Below are 16,397 nucleotides of genomic sequence, written 5' to 3' on the forward strand. Positions count from 1 at the left end.
CAAACCCGGCCGAGGAGCGCCTGGACGCTCCCTGCGCCTGTCCCGCCGGGGCCCAGGTGAGAGTTGCTGTTGTTGTCCCGTTCCCGGTCGGGGCTCGGTCCCTTCCTCCGCTCTGCCGCGGCTCCCTGGGCTCGCAGGAGGGCGGAGTAGGCCTTTCTCCGCCGCTGGGCCTCTGCCTCCTCCGCCTCACCTGGGCACTGGGCGGAGGCGCAGTCCTGAGCGGCGCTGACATCCCTCCGCGGGAACGCCCCGGGCTCGTGGGCTTCGCCTGGAGTCGCTCGCGGTGGGCCGCGGGCCGTGACCGCTAACGGTGGGAGGCTAACGCTCGCCTGGGCCGCCCGCGGAGTGCGGAGCGTCGGGGCCTGCAGGGAGCTGCGGCTCAGGCTGCTCCGCGGGGGTCGCCTCCTTTGTGCCATCACCGCGGGCCCGTGCGTGGTTGGGAGCTGCTGGGGCCTTGCCTGGGAAGCGGCCGGCAGGGTGGGCCCGGGGCCGGTGAGAGAGAGCCAGGCTCGGCCCCTTCCTAACGCCCCCTCGCCGGCATCTTAACGTGCCCCGAGCGTGCGTTTTCAGGAGGCTGCGTGCAGGATTGTTTTCCCCTCTAGAAAGGGGAAACGTTTTCTGTGAAGGAAACGTTCCCAGAGGTGCTTCCAATTTTAAAGCAAAAGGTTTGAGCTCATCTCCGTTGTTGGGCGCAGGTGTTTTCTTGGATCTCCAGGGTTCCTCATCAAGAGGTGCTTCCTGTTGAATCTTCTCTAGTGTATGTGAAGAGAGTAAGACAGGAATGCGGGTCCCATTCCCCTGCCCCTTTCTGCTTAGTTTGATTCTGTTTCTGAGTCAGAGCTTAAGTTCAGCTTCTTAAGAAAGTAGCTTTCAGGTTGATGTGTAGGGGTTTTTCCTCCTGAATTTGGACGTCTATCAGTGAGAGGCCCAAAGTGTCGTGTAGTAGAGGCAGAGGAATAAAACTCCTGTGCAGCTTAAGCTGACCTGGACTCTGTTCTAAAAATAAATTAAAAAAAAAAAATTAAAAATCACGAACTCATCTGCTACAATTCTTTAACTCAATTGTATTCAGTGTGTATCAGCTATCTAATTATGCTGCAGTTTTCCTTTTTTTTTTGCCGATTTATTATTTTGTGTTTAGTGTCATATCTTGCAGTATTATTGCTAAACTGTAGTGCTGGTGAAACTGTTGTCTGCAGATGAGAAAGGGATTGGTAGTTGTCAGGATGTTGGGCTACCAGCTGTGGGAGACCTTTCTCATTTGTTACTTGTGTATCAGAGAAAGCTTTGCTATAGACTTTCAATAAACACATCTGTTAGTTTGAAACTGCAAAGATGTATATTTCCAAATACTGAAAGTCTCCAGTATTTAAGTATTCTAAAAGGCTACTTATGAAAATTATTATTAAAACTCTTCAATAGGGTCAAGTTAGAAGGAAGAATTAATAGGTGCAAGTTGTCCTTATAGTTTTGAGTCTTTGACATCCAATATCAGATCAGTGGATTATGCAAAAATTAGAACTTGGTTTGACTTTCTTGCCTGAGCTGAGTTTGGCCTTTCTTTAACCTTTGCTGTTTTGGTAGCTTTCTCCCATCTAAACCTTCTCTCTCTGCCCTGCTCTCCTCCCCTAAGAGTTGCAGTAGGCTTAAGCTTTTTAAGCAACGTTGAGAGAGTGAGATATATCAAAGCAGAATCAACAAAAAATGGCCTTCAAATACAACAGACTGGTTCTAAACAATTTGTTGTAGATGTATTGAAGCTATTTCTCAAGAATACATAGTTGGGAACATTAACTAGGGGACGTGCTATGGAAGATATTATTTATGTGATACCTGCATAAAAATAAATGAAACGTGGATTTCAGAAGCATTGGAAATGAGAATTACACTGCTTTACTTTTGTACTGATGCAAATCTTCTTGTTAGATATTCTGAAAAAGTTTAAAAGTGGTGTTTTTTTTTTTATTCTAAAAGTGAACGCACGGTAATGGAACACGATTCCTGATTCTCATACATGTATGACTTGTATTTGGTGGGACTTAACTTCCATGCTGGCTCTTGTCCTTTTGCTGATACGGCCTAGTTATGTAATCTGGGCCTGTGCTGCTGAAAACCTGGTCTGCCACAGTGGAACTGATACTCTCATACCTCTGTCTGTTAGAACAGTAAGGTCTTCTTCCCATTTCATAGTCAGCTCAGAAAACCTGACTTGCAGTGTAATGTTAAGATTTGTTTCTCTTGTGCATCATTCTGTGTGTTAGGTGATAAATTTAGAGCTGAAATTCACTTGGTATGTTGTAAGCTTTTTCAGTCAATCCTTTTTTTTTTTTCCCTTGCTACCCTGATGAATTGTGTCATACTCAAACTGTAACACCTCTGTTCGCCCCTTTTTATAGATCACTTGTGAACATCTTGAACAGTACGTACAATTAGAAACTGCTCTGAATATCTTGTGGAGTAGAGATAACTGTCTCTTAATCTTAAGTATCTAATTTGGAAGGTTTTGTTCTGTAGAACTTAGGACTTGAAGGACCCTTGAGATGTAAATACTTGTAAACCTTCTGATTAGGGTTTTCAAAATCGTGGTCATCTGGTTCCTTTTTTTTTTTCCCTTCCTATCTCCTCTCTGTTCCATGGTACCAGTCAGATGTCCTTTTCTGCTTTTTAAAATAAACATATAAACTTGTATTGCTAATTTGTTTGTAAACTATTAACGTAAATGGTTTGTGGAGTCAGAAGTAGGATGGCATTAAAGCCATTTATATCTGTAATAGAATGGTTGGTTTCAAGACAAAATATTCTAAGACTAATATGGTGTTGCTGCTGTTGCTGATGCTTTGTTGTAGACTGTTGGCAGTGGTTCACCTTATGGGGGTGGAGTTCTAAAGTGTGACATGGGAAAGCCTTGTATCCTTGTGTTTAAGTTAAACATTGCCTTGCAGTGAGCAATGTTGCTGTGGCTTGTTTGAATAAGAATCTCTTGACCTGAGCAGTTGCATGTTGTTTGGGGTTGTCCCTATGACAGCTTGGTTGCTGTGAGTGTTAAGCATTGAAAAGCAGAAGCTGTTGTGCATGTTCGTGCCCCCTTGTTGGGGGGCAAGGGGCTGAGAAGGTAGAAGTAACTTGGACGATTATTTGGTGGGGAGCATGGCTGGTGCTGCAGTACCTAGAAGAGGCTTCTTCAGCTAGCTAAAAAGATGTCTGAAGAAACACTGCCTTGCATCATATGATAGCTTGATGCTCTTCTCAGGAGGAAGCTATTGACACCCAGTTTCCACCATAGCTGCGTCTTCGATTGCTATTGTCGCTGTAGAAAAGGCATCTCAAAATGTCAGGCAATGCGCTAGAGAGAGTGCTGGTGGGTCAGCTCCAGCAGAGTGCCATCGTTACACGTCCTGAAACACGGGGAGGGTACGCTGCCAGGCGATGCGTTCACACCCCCTTTGGAAGGGACTGCGTTTCTGGTTCTTCACGGCAGGCCTTGCTCCTCCTGTCGGGTTTCAAAACTGCTCCCTTCTTCGGTTAGGGATTGCTGGATGATGGTGGCCTGGAATAATGTCTACTCCATGCTCGCAGATGACCGCAGCTACCTGTTACAACTAGAGCCGTTCTGACGGGTATACGGCTGTTGAGGGCATGACAACAGCAGGCTTGGTGGGCCCAGCTGGTCACCGGCCACCGCGGCCCGGTGGCCCCTTCCCAGTCGCAGGGCCTGCACCGCGGCCGCCGGCAGGGCCGGGGAGCGCCCCGCTGCCGTTTGCGCACCGGTGGCGAGGGGGAACGCGTGTCCGGCCCGCGGGGAGGGAAGGGCGGGATGCGAAGTGCCCGGGGCTGCCGCGGGCGCGGCCCGGCAGCCGGCGCTGCCCTGCCCTGCCCGCCTTTGTCTGGCCCGGCGCGCCCCAGCTCCCGCCCAGGTGCGGCCGCGGCGCCCCGAGCTCCGCCCGCCGGCGGGGTGGAGCTTTGCCCGGCGCGGACCAGCCCACCCGGCGGCTCCCCGCCCGCTGTCGACGCGGAGGCGGCCCGGAGCTGTCAGGGTGAGTGTCCGGAGAGGCCAGCGGAGCCATGCGGGCGGGGCGGCGGCGCCGGCGGGGCCCAGCCCGGCCGTCGGGCGGGGGAGGCGGGCAGAAACAATGCCGGGCGGGCGGCCTGCTCCGCCGCTGCCCCGAGCCGCGGCCTGTGCCAGGTAACCCGTTGCCGGTGCCACCGCGAAACGGGAAACCTCTCCGGGCTGCGGCGTGCGGCGGAGGTGGGTCTCGCGGCGGCGGGGGGGAGGGGGACGGGGACGGGGACACGTGGGGCTGAGGCGGGGAACCGGCGGCGGAGCGTGCAGAAGTGGAGGAGTGCTCTTCTGGAAGGTGCTGGGGATGGCGGGGGAGGCGGGGGCTGTGCTGCCGTGTTGGAGGGTGCTTCCCTCGGAGGAGGAGGGAGCTAGTGGTCGGTCGTTGCGGTGTGCTGCCTCTGCCGGAGCTTTCCTTCATCAGCAGTTTCAGGCCGTCCTTTTAAAGAACATCACATAAGCCTTTCCATGCCTGAGCTTTGTAAACACCTTGAGGGATGGGGGGGTTTGCAGCTAATGAGCAGAGCCTCGCTGACATCTTTAATTCCAGCCAGCCACCCTTAGAATTGTGTCAGTGCACGCACACTTGCCTGCAGGTTGCCCTTTTCCCTCTTGCCCCTCTCTGCTCTGTGAGACTGGCTTCTCTCCAGGCTTACCCATGCAGGAAGAAATCGCTTTTGCTCTTAGCTGTAGCAGAAGGTTAGTTTATTTTGCATTGTCTCTCACTTTTAGGTGCGTGGAATAGAATGGTCTCAGTTACTTTCAGAGACTGTGTATTAAAACATGTTTTTCCAGAGAAATTAAGTATCTATGTCCCTTACCAATAACTTGCCATTTGTGCTATTAAGATGTCACTGAGCTGAGTTAGGACATGCGAGTTAGTGCAGGCAAGAGAGAATTTAGTGCTGTTTCCTCTTCGATGCCATTTCATTGCTACTGAAGGAGTAGCTTCTCTCAGCTGCCATCTACTCCACAACCTACAAAACAATTCCTTCTTAGCATGCATCTCTCCTATTTCTTTTTCATTATTCTGAGGTCCTGCTTTCCTTTCATCAAGAGTCTGTGTATCTTGCAACTTCTAAATCATCTTTAATGAAAAATGCCAATCTTTAAAGTCTTAAGAAATTTTTATTGCCTAAGCAGCAAGTAATCTTCTGTGGATTTTTTTTTAACCTCTTGTTCTTTTGTCTGTCATCAAAAGATATGTGGACTGGAGCTGGAAAGCCCGTTTACAATCTGGCTGAAAGTCCTTCTGACTCTTTGCTGCTTTTGCAGGTATCTGTGTCTCAGGATCGTTAGATGGACTTCAATTTTCCTTTTGATTATGTGGAATTTACTAAGGCAATTGCATTATTTCGCAGACTGATTAGACTATAGTTCTTAGATTTGTTTGCTTTTCAAAATACTTAGTGTGTCCAGGTGTTGTTTAAAATAAATATTTGTTATGATTACTTGAATTTTTCAACCTCTTTTCTGAGCTCCTTTATGTTGGATCTAATGAGAAGATTTAAAATACCAAAAACATGCTGGGCTAAACTTCTAAGAAAGTGAAACTTAATCTTTTCAGAGTTAAAGAGAAAATATGACCCCAAACTGCCATTAAACAAACAAAAATTATTTCAGCTAGGAAAACTGGGGGCTGCACTCTCAGAGAACTTTCTGCCGAGAAAGTATAGCTTCATCTGAAATGTGACATACCGCTATGTGCTTTCCAAGTATGTGCCCTACTGTATTGGAACGTTTCAAACATTTTTTCCTTTAAAAAGGCCTATCTTCCTTTCTCAGAACTTACTCTTTTGAGTAAAGCTTTTGAGAAGCTTTCAAAACACTAAAATACTTGCTGCCTTTCCTGTGCAAGAATGATGTTCAATAGATGGAAGAGTGTAGGGAGAAGCGGACAATCTGTATCAATAAATATCTGGTTTTGTTTAGCATAAAATGGCTTCCTAGTTTGCCATTGCACGTTTTCTGTGGAAAACGGTACGGAAGCTGGAACTTCACACTAAAATGTTGCTATAGGTGATAAATGTATGCTTCAAAATAAACCACTTACATTTCAAGATGTTTACGATAAAAGGATTTTCTTTAGCAGTACTCCTTACTCTGAAGCTGTAAGATTGATGCTATTGAGCCCTCAAAAGTTGTAACAGAGAAAGTGTTTATTTAGAAGCTGAGTAGGAGCTGTTCAGAGCAGTGCGTGGTTAATCCAAGCTTTCGTGTAATCTCTTAATGTGTTAATAAATTTGTTTCCTAAACTATGTTCAGTGGGGAGTTCTCACTTTACATTTGAGATTCTTGTATTTGTGCTGCTTTGTAAATATTTTCTGCCCTTGCTGCTGTTGCGTGGTCTCCCTTTGAAAGACGTCCCATTCTTTTCCTTGATGGTCTTAATTTTCCTCACTGCTTCATAATATAAGAACTTGTCCTGCCAAGGACAACTGTCAGGGAGGATTTGTTATTCATCTCTATTCCCGATTCTTCAGCAGACTTGCTTTTGGAAATGTTGCATTAACCCTGTTAATAACAAACCTCTCTCGCAAAAACTTATTTTGGTGGTTCAGTCACTTTGGAGGTCGTCTTGTCTGGATTCTACTGAAATGAATGTTGTTACTGAAGACTTGTATCTGTTTGTTTCTGAGCTGTGGTAACAGAAAGCTATGTAGGTCAAACACTTCATTGCTTCAGATTCACTAGTAATAACATAATTTAACTGCATTATTGTATATGAGGCTACTTGCTATTGTATGTTGAGAAGTAATGACTGGAGGTTTACATGTCTTTGCAAAGAAGATTTTGTCAAATGTGGGATGTTCTATGAACATACAGAACCCAGTGACTTACTTGAAGGGAGAAACAACAGTCTTTATTCTGGTAAATGCAGGATGTAGACAGTACAAGATCTTGGCATTATAACAGACGTGAGCAGTGATGAAGCTAGAAAGAAGGGATATTTAAGAAGGCGCTCTCCCTGTGTGACTGTGGAATACTTTCTGATAACTGTTCTAAAGGGATTTGTAAGTTTTGGGGAGGGGAAGTATAATTTTATCACTATTTTTAGATGGCAGATTGAGCACAAAAGGCAACTTAACCCATATTGTAATTGAAGTAACCATTGTAGATGTGACAGCTAAAAATATTAGGGGAAGTGACTTGACCGAAAAGGAAAAAATGGGTTAGAAAATACACACTGTTTCATGGTTGTTTATATCCCTGCTCTGTGTCTGTCCCATCACATGTGTTCCCCCCAACCCAGGTTAAGTACATTGTGGTGTTGGGAAGGGAAGCCCTATATCCTTTTCGTGTAAATTGTATAACATATACTAGGGTGTACAAGCAAGAGGTCACACTTTGTAACAATGAAGTGTTGGGTATGTGTTGAGGATAAAAATACTTGTGAATCAGTATCAGCCTTGCAACGGACAAGCCTTTTTAATAGAGTTGCTCCTGATTTTAGAGTTTGAACTGGTCTTAGGATTGTTAGTAAGGTAGTCACTGTCCTACAGTAAGATTTTCTTGGCAAACAGATTTTTGTAGAGAAATAAATGTTTCTTTTATTATTGAAGTAGGAAGTTCATGCTGCTGACAGTTTTCTAAGCAACTGGCTGTCGATAGGGGTTTGTCCTAGTATAGGTGCCAAAACTCTTTATTCTGGTGTTTCTGCTGCTGGCAGGTGTGTTAGTGCTTTATTTCTTTTTCTGTTTTCTTTGCGAATGACTATTGTCCTTCTATTGTTCCTTATGTTTTCATCAACAAAATGATATAAACAGATAATCATAGAATGATAATGGCTTTGAATTACTTCCAAGTTTCCAAACAAGATCCAGAACTACCTAATTTCCTATTAAGTTCACTCTGCTTATTCTTGGCAAAGGCATGTGAGTTTGGGGAAGAAAAAAAAAAAAAAAAGCCTTATCTAATTGTCGTCTGCATCCATGCTGAGGAAGTACCCCGTTATTTCTACACTAGTGTGTTGAGATGAAGATATTCCTAATGCAAACACAACTTACACTGGCAAAACTGCATCTTTCCTGATGATGCTTGGCTGCAGAACTAATTTGAGTGACTGAAGGAAGTCTACTGCTGTAACTGTGTTCACATTAGGACGTTAGGCACTGGGACAGGTTGCCCAGGGAAGCTGTGCATGGGATGCCCCATCCTTAGAGGTGATCAAGGCCAGGTTGGATGGGGCTTTGAGCAACCTGATCTAGAGGAAGGTGTCCCTGCTCATGGCAGGGGGATTGGAACTAGATGAACTTTAAGGTCCCTTGCACCCAAACCATTCTGTGATTCCTGAATCCTTCAGTAGGTGAATTATTTGAAAAGTCTTTAATGTGAATGTGGTCTTATTTTGCTTTTGGAGAGAAATCATCACAGTTGTAGAGCTAGGTATAGTTTTACCCCCACCTCCATGTTTGACTTGAGTGTCCTGCCTTTGGATGGTGCTTTTGGGGGGGGGGGGCGGGGGGTGAGGTGCAGTTGCTTTGAGATAACAAATTGATAACAAATGAGAGCTTTGGGCAGAGAAAAAGAAAGCAGTTGAGTTTCAGAAGAGTTTAAACAGGTGAAAGCGGACTTGGTTGCAAAAAGCTTGTGGGACTTGGATGCAAAAAGATGTAGTAACTCATTGCCCCTGTAGACCCCTTATGATTACTTGGTTTTGGTGTGGTATTTCAAAGCTTGAGTTTTATTTTCATTGTAACTTTTAAGTTAGAGTACCTTTTTCTTGTCAATTCCTGACATGGAGGAATGGTGTGACCAGTATTTAACCAAGAGCTTTTTTTTTTAGTAAGTTGTACATTTAAAAAGATAATGTACCAGAGTTAACAGTTCAGTAGAACAGGCTTTAGGTAGCCTCACAGAATCACAGAATGTTAGGGATTGGAAGGGACCTCAAAGGGTCATCTAGTCCAATCCCCCTGCTGGAGCAGGACCACCTAGATTAGATCACACAGAATGCACCCAGGCGGGTTTTGAACATCTCCAGACAAGGAGACTCCACAACCTCTCTGGGCAGCCTGTTCCAGTGTTCTGTTAACCTTACTGGGAAGAAGTTCTTCCTCGTGTTTAAGCGGAACCTCCTATGTTCCAGCTTATATCCATTTCCTCTTGTCCTATCGTTGGATGCCACTGAGAAGAGGCCTGGCTCCATCCTCATGACAGTCACCCTTTACATATTTATAAACATTAATGAGGTCCCCCCTCAGTCTCCTCTTCTCCAAGCTGGAGACCCAGCTCCCTCAGCCTTTCCTCATAAGGGAGATGCCTCGCTCCCTTAATCATCTTTGTGGCCCTGCGCTGGACTCTCTCAAGCAGTTCCTTGTCCTTCTTGAACTGAGGGGCCCAGAACTGGACGCAATATTCCAGATATAGCCTCACCAGGGCAGAGTAGAGGGGGAGGAGAACCTCTCTCGACCTACTAACCATACCCCTTCTAATACACCCCAGGATGCCATTGGCCTTCTTGGCCACAAGGGCACATTGCTGGCTCATGGTCATCCTGCTGTCCACCAGGACGCCCAGATCCCTTTCCTCTGTGCTGCTCCCCAACAGTTCAGTCCCCAACTTGTACTGGTACATGGGGTTGTTCTTACCCAAATGCAAGACTCTACACTTGCCCTTGTTGTATTTCATTAAATTTCTCCCCGCCCAACTCTCCAGCCTGTCCAGGTCTCTCTGAATGGCAGCACAGCCTTCAGGTGTGTCAGCCACTCCTCCCAGTTTAGTGTCATCAGCAAACTTGCTGACCATGCACTCTATCCCCTCATCCAAGTCATCGATGAATATGTTAAACAATACAGGTCCCAGTACTGACCCTTGAGGGACTCCACTGATACAGGCCTCCAACTGGACTCTGTCCCATTGACCACTACTCTCTGGCTTCTATCCTTCAGCCAGTTCACATCCACCTCACTATCCAATCATCCGACCACACTTCCTCAGTTTAGCTGTGAGGATGCTGTGGGAGACTGTGTCGAATGCTTTACTGAAGTCAAGATAGACCACATCCACTGCTCTACCATCATCCACCCACTGGGTGATGCCCTCAATAAAAGGCTATCAGGTTTGTCAAGCACAACTTCCTCTTAGTGAAGCCATGTTGACTGCCCCTAATGACCCTCTTATCCTTGATATGCTAGAGACAGCACCAAGGATAAGTTGTTCCATTATCTTTCCAGGGATGGAGGTGAGGCTGACCGGTCTATAGTTACCTGGGTCTTCCTTCTTGCCCTTTTTTGAAGACCAGAGTGACATTTGCTTTCCTCCAGTCCTCAGGCACCTCTCCCGTTCCCCACGGTTTTAGCAAAGATGATGACGAGTGGCCTGGCAATGACATCCGCCAGCTCCCTCAGCACCCGTGGGTGCATCCCATCAGGACCCATGGACTTATGGATGGCCAGGTTGCTTAACTGGTCCCTAACCATGTCCTCATCAAACAGGGTAGACTCCTCCTCTATCCTGACTTCCTCAGGAGCCTCAGGGTTCCGGGGCTCATCAGGATAGCCTCCAGCAGTATAGACTGAGGCAAGAAGGCATCAGTAACTCTGCCTTCTTCTTATCCTCTGTCACCAGGGCACCCTCCTCATTCACCAGTGGGCCTACTTGCCTCTAGTGTTAGTTTTATCTGCAATGTATTTAAAGAATCCCTTTCTGTTGTCCTTGACCTTTCTTGCAAGGTTTAATTCCAAGGAGGTCTTAGCTTTCCTAGTGCCTCCCTACATCCTCTGACAGCAGACCTGTATTCCTCCCAAGTGGCCTGCCCCTCCTTCCATGATCTGTACACTCTCTTTTTCCCACTTGAGTTTGCCCAACAGTTCCCCATTTAACCATGCAGGTCTCTTGGTGCCCTTTCTTGACTTCCTACCTGTTGGGATGCACCGGTCTTGAGCTCGGAAGAAGAGGTCCTTGAAGGCTAACCAACTATCTTGGGTCCCTTTACTTTCCAGTACTCTGTCCCATCACTTCTGTGTACTTAATTTCTTAAATAATAGACAGAGTAATCACTTCTTTCTCAATGAGTTGTAGTTCTAGGGATTAAAGAAGTCCTTTGGCCCTCTTAATGCTTTATTTTTTTTAAGCTTTTTTTTTTTTGACGAGTCAAACTTTTCAGTACCACTGTGAAACTGTGCTGATGTCAAGAAAAAGCATCCACATCAATGTTAGTGAGATGAAAAAGACAAACTATAACAACTCTCCAATACGTTGGTTTATATGTGTAGTCACTTCTGTCCTGACATTGACTTCATTATCTTGCCATTGGGCAAATCAGTAGTTTTCTGCAATTGTAGGGAGACCAGTATAAGCATCCATAGGAATTATAAATACTTAAGGTAAGTTTAGTGTAATTGTGTGTGTGTATGTTGGCAGCTGGTGATGTTTGGGTTTGTTTGTTTTTAATTATTGGGGGTTTGGGTTGTTCCTTTTTTGAAGTATATTCTAAGTAATCCAGGAAGGAACAAACTGTTCTATGTTACTAGACTGTTACTAGCCTAATTTTGCTGTTGAGTTAGCTGTATTTTAGTGTTCTGTGGCTGACAGAAGGCTTTGGAGAATTTGCTTATATTAACTTACACCAGTGAAATTACACTCCTAATTCTAGAGGTTAATTTTCTGCAGAGAACCTCTGTGCATTAGGAGAAATACTTTGTAGGTTAAAGCTCTACTGGCACAGGCTGGATTTGCATTAGAAATATTTTGCTAGTATGATATATTTATATGCCCGTAGCGATAAATTGTTGTATATGCTGGCTAGTTTTTAATCATCTTTGTCTATGCATTTGAACTGGTATGCTGGAATGTGTTACTCCTCTAGTTTGATTTTTGTTTCTTTGTATAAATAATGTTGGGAGCCCTCTTGTTACTGCTGCTGCTATTTTCATTTGCTAATCTTCCTGCATCAGACATATTCCCGTGTTATTCTCTGAACAGTCAGATTAGTTGTACAGTATGTCTGAGATGGGTGTCAAGCCCGAGGTCTCATCTCTCATACCCTAATGGTCAGTATTCCTATTCTAATAAGAAGGATAGGGGAAGGGAAGAAAAAAAACACTTAGGAACTTGAATGAGTAAGGATTTGAGCCCTGCATGTAGTAAGTAATCGATCTCTTGTTGATAGATGCTGACATATATTAGAATTAGGGCATTAAGTGCCCAGCTTGCTAAAATGGGTTTTGTTCCTCTCGTAGTACTATTCATTTCCATTGTGCTGTTTTAAGTTGTTAAAATGACTGTCCTTACACTAGCACCTGATTATTTTTGACACCGATTCATGGCACCTGGTGCTGAAAGCGTGTGTGTCAGTAAAAGTCAGTTTTCTAGTGTTGATGAGTACTTGTTTCATTTTAGCACCTGATTCATAGTACATTCTTCCTCAAGCTTAGATGAGATTATATTCTGCATTCCTTCTCTGCTTACTAAAACTTCACAGATTGAGACTTCTGGTGTCTGAAATACTACAAATTGCGCTGCTCTCTAATCTTTGATGGCTTCTGGTAGCCTTCCAGGGCTAACTAGAGTAGTGGTCTATTCCTAGTAGTGCATTATCTGAATATAATTACAAGCTTGGGAGAGCAGGTTGCATGTTAGCAGTAGAGTCGCTACAGAACTGTCTTTGTTTTGTGGTGGTTTTTTTTTTTAGTAGAAATATGTTGCAGGTAGCACCTCATGAATATTTTTTCCTATGTTCTAACTTGTCTCTGTCTCCACAGGAATTACTGTAATTATAGAGAGAACCTGAATTACAATGGGGGACGACAGCGAGTGGATGAAACTGCCCATTGACCAGAAATGTGAACACAAGGTAGGAAATGTTGTCTTTGGATTTGATTTGCTGTACGTCTCTGCTGTGGTGATTCTGTGGTACTCCTCTGTCCAAGTATACCACAGTTAGGTCATCTTGACAGCTGCACAGCATGTGTATAACAGGTCTGAAACTGCATCAATTCTATTTGACCTAGAGGCTGAATAACACTTATTAAGCAGAATTTAGTTGCATGATAATCCGTGTGGTGTAAACTCACGTGCTGAAAGATCAGTGCACTCACTCATGGAGAAATTACTCATCTGTAGCTGAAACTGTTGTTGGGCTCCCACCTACTCATCAGTGATTGTTACAGCTTACGAAGAGCAATGGGGAAGACTGGCATCTCTCTATCCAGATAATTCTTGGTGGGAGAAGAATGAGTATTTCATCTTGTTTTACATTATTCATACAGTCATTGGAGAGAAATCTTGCAGATGCCAGCTTACTGAGCCCACTTTCAACTGTTATTGAAGAATTTTGCAAATTGGTGAGTTAAGATTGTACTAGCACCGCATTTACATGTCTGATTTCTGCTTCCAGCTGTGGAAAGCAAGATTAAATGGTTATGAAGAAGCCCTTAAGCTCTTCCAGAAGATAGATGATGAAAGAGTCCTGAATGGTCCAAGTATCTTGGATTGATAAAAAATTGTGACAGACTCCAATGCTGTGGCTCAATTGAAAGGACTGGAAGCAGCACTTGCTTATGTTGAAAATGCTCATGTAGCTGGGAAGTAAGTATCTTTTCTTGCTTTTAGTAGGCTGCTACAACAGTTTGTGCCTCTCTGAGAAAGGCTGCAGATAAATTGTACAGTAGCCACTAATAATTCTGATCTTTACTATTGAGAGCAGAACTTGCTTTCTGATGTAGAAAATTTGCCAACGGTGGGCTTTCCTGGTAGATGGCCTTCATGTCCGTATTAACTTGTCAGAAATTGCTTACAATGTTTGAAGAAACTATTAGAAGCAGTAACAAAGATTTCAGAAATGGTAGAGAAAGTGAATCAGTAATTTGGTGATATAGATACTGTGATCAGGAATCCCTGTTTTTGTTTGACTGAAGCAGTCTGTACATAGAGGGAGCCTTTTTTCCAGGGAGATAGTAGTGTAATTCATTCATGAAATAAAAGTTATGTTTATGCAATGTTGCATCCAACTTAACCAATGTGAATCTTCATACCTGCCAGTTTCTACACAGGGTGTTTGTTAGTATCTGTTGCCTAGCCCATGAAATAACTTGTACTTCTGAGGGTGAATAAAAACACCTAAATGGGCCAGATCAGTGCTTTGGTCCAGTGACTTTGTGAGCTGATTAAATGAATAAAAGTCTTATTTAAAAATATATATATATATATAAAGAAGCCTTAAAAAAACTAACAACTTTCCAAACTCCTTGATTTAGAAGTGGTGTAAATGTAGTTGATTGGAAGCCTTGAAATAGGTATGAAATTGTGTGCTGAGATTGTCAATGCTATGTTAGTTACTGTAACATATGGAATTCCAGGAAATGGCATTTATTTGTGGACCTTAACTAATCTATATTAATGAATATGCTTTTGAGAAAACGTCTACTATTTGCTGTCTGGTGTAGTCCAGCATTAGGAGCAAGTTAACTAGCACTCAGTCTGCAGGAGTTCTTTTGCTTGGACTAGAGGCTGAAGTCAGTTCTTGTAAAAGGTTACCACCTTCAAAGTTAACTTAGAATTTAGTCCCTGTTATATGAGAACTTGCTGAGTTTTAATCCATGTTTTGGGTGTTGTGTGTGCTTTTGTCTGTGGATAATGGTGTAGAACACCGAATTCACTTAAACGTTCAGAAAGTAACACTCTCTCATCTTTCAGGACAACAGGAGAAGTAGCGTCTGGAGTTGTAAATAAAGTGTTCAATCAGCCAAAAGCTAGAGCAAAGGAGCTGGGTCTAGATATATGTCTAATGTATATAGAAATTGAGAAAGGAGAGGCAGTACAAGAAGAATTACTAAAGGGTCTGGACAATAAAAACCCCAAAATCATAGTAGCATGTACAGAGACACTGAGGAAAGCACTAAGGTAAGCTTTTAGTTTTTAGTTTGTGGGGGGGGTTTTTTTATGTTGGGTGTTTGTGTTGTGTGTTTTTTTTTCCTCCCCTCCTCCCCCTTGCAGTATGTAGAATCTAAGTTGTTGCTTAAGTCTTTTTAGCAGGCCCTTGTTGTTGAATAGGATGCATCTTTACTGAACTGTTATTTTTTGACAACAACAGTTGAGAGCATCATGGGATTTGTTAGATGTGAGGGATGTCTTTGTTGTACAAGCCTCATCTGGATCACTTTCGTTCATGGCTACTGTTTACTAGACTTCCATTTTCACAATGGACCTCTGAAAGAGGGGCAGGATTAGTGTGTCTTGTTCCAGACTGTGGAGCCTCTCTTTTGAATAGCTGAAATAAACTCACTGATGGGAAAACTAAAATGTAGTCTTTTTTAAAAAAAAAACACTGTTCTTCTCACTGATGTGAGCATCTTTAATTGGGTACACTGTGTGTGTTTTTGGAAGAAAGGAAAAAAGAGAAAAGCTCGTTGAATAGTAAGTTTCCATTGTCCATATAATAATTTCTTTATTAAAAGAAAAGTTGATAATGCTCCCTAAAATCAAATCCAGTTTAATTAAGATGGGGTAGTTGGTTTCAAGATTAGATTTGGAACATCTTTTTGTTCCCCTTCAAGTATGTTTGCTACCTTTGAGTAAAAAACACTGGGGTTTTATGAAATTCTTATACTCGGTGTGTATATAATTCAGTATCTGTTAGATATTTTTTAAAAATGAAACAGATAATTTTGGTATTAGTGGACAGAATACTTTTTTATGAAAAAGTAGTTTTTATGGTAACTGTATAATACAGATGGAGAGTGTCTTACGCTAGTTGTTTTTTTTTTAGAGAACTTGCTGAAGCATAAGTGTAGATAGTCCTTGTTAAACTAATTGTTTCAGGCTTCTGTAAAAGAAAGTCAAATAAAGCCTTGGGCTTAGCACGTTACCTGTGCTTCTACAAAGTGAAACTACTGTCCTACATTTAAGAATATATTTTAGCTATTTTAAATTGCCTTATCTAATCAAATGTCCTTTAAAAGTACAGTGTAATTAGAAACCTGCATAACCTTCCTCTGTATCTTTCAACTAACAATATCTATAAAATGTGCCACACCTGCCTTTTTTTTATATGCATTATTTTATTATCTTTGAACTGGCAAGATCAAATTCCTTCATGGAGCCCTACTGACTTAACCTTCTGTCCTAGTTTTAGCTGGGACAGAGTTAGCTCTTCTTTTTAACAGCTAGAAGAGCTCCGTGTTTTGGTTTTACCTCAGAGGCTCACTCTGAGAAGAATGCTGATAGCAAGTTGATGTTTGAGACTCCAAGGACTTTTCAGTGTGCCGAAGTGCAAAAACACGGCGGGATAAGGGGGGAGCATAGCTGGGACAAGGGGGACACGATTCCCCTTGTGATTGTGGTGGAACTTAAGATTGAGGGCCAGACTGGCCAATTAGTATTCCATATCATGCAGCGT

General features: G+C 43.4%; 1 protein-coding gene across 1 annotated transcript in view; it reads left to right on the top strand.

The window, feature by feature from the left end:
* CKAP5 (cytoskeleton associated protein 5) overlaps positions 1-16,397 on the top strand; it is a 54,915-nt gene continuing 38,518 nt past the window's right edge. Inside the window, 6 exon segments of the mRNA XM_086613596.1 lie at positions 1-56; positions 12,763-12,854; positions 13,398-13,464; positions 13,467-13,497; positions 13,499-13,588; positions 14,696-14,902. Of these exon segments, the coding sequence (XP_086469722.1) occupies positions 12,798-12,854; positions 13,398-13,464; positions 13,467-13,497; positions 13,499-13,588; positions 14,696-14,902 (452 nt within the window). The 5' untranslated portion in view covers positions 1-56; positions 12,763-12,797.

This window comes from Tauraco erythrolophus, chromosome 6 (assembly GCF_009769465.1).
Source record: "Tauraco erythrolophus isolate bTauEry1 chromosome 6, bTauEry1.pri, whole genome shotgun sequence".
Classification (NCBI taxonomy): Eukaryota; Metazoa; Chordata; class Aves; order Musophagiformes; family Musophagidae; genus Tauraco; species Tauraco erythrolophus.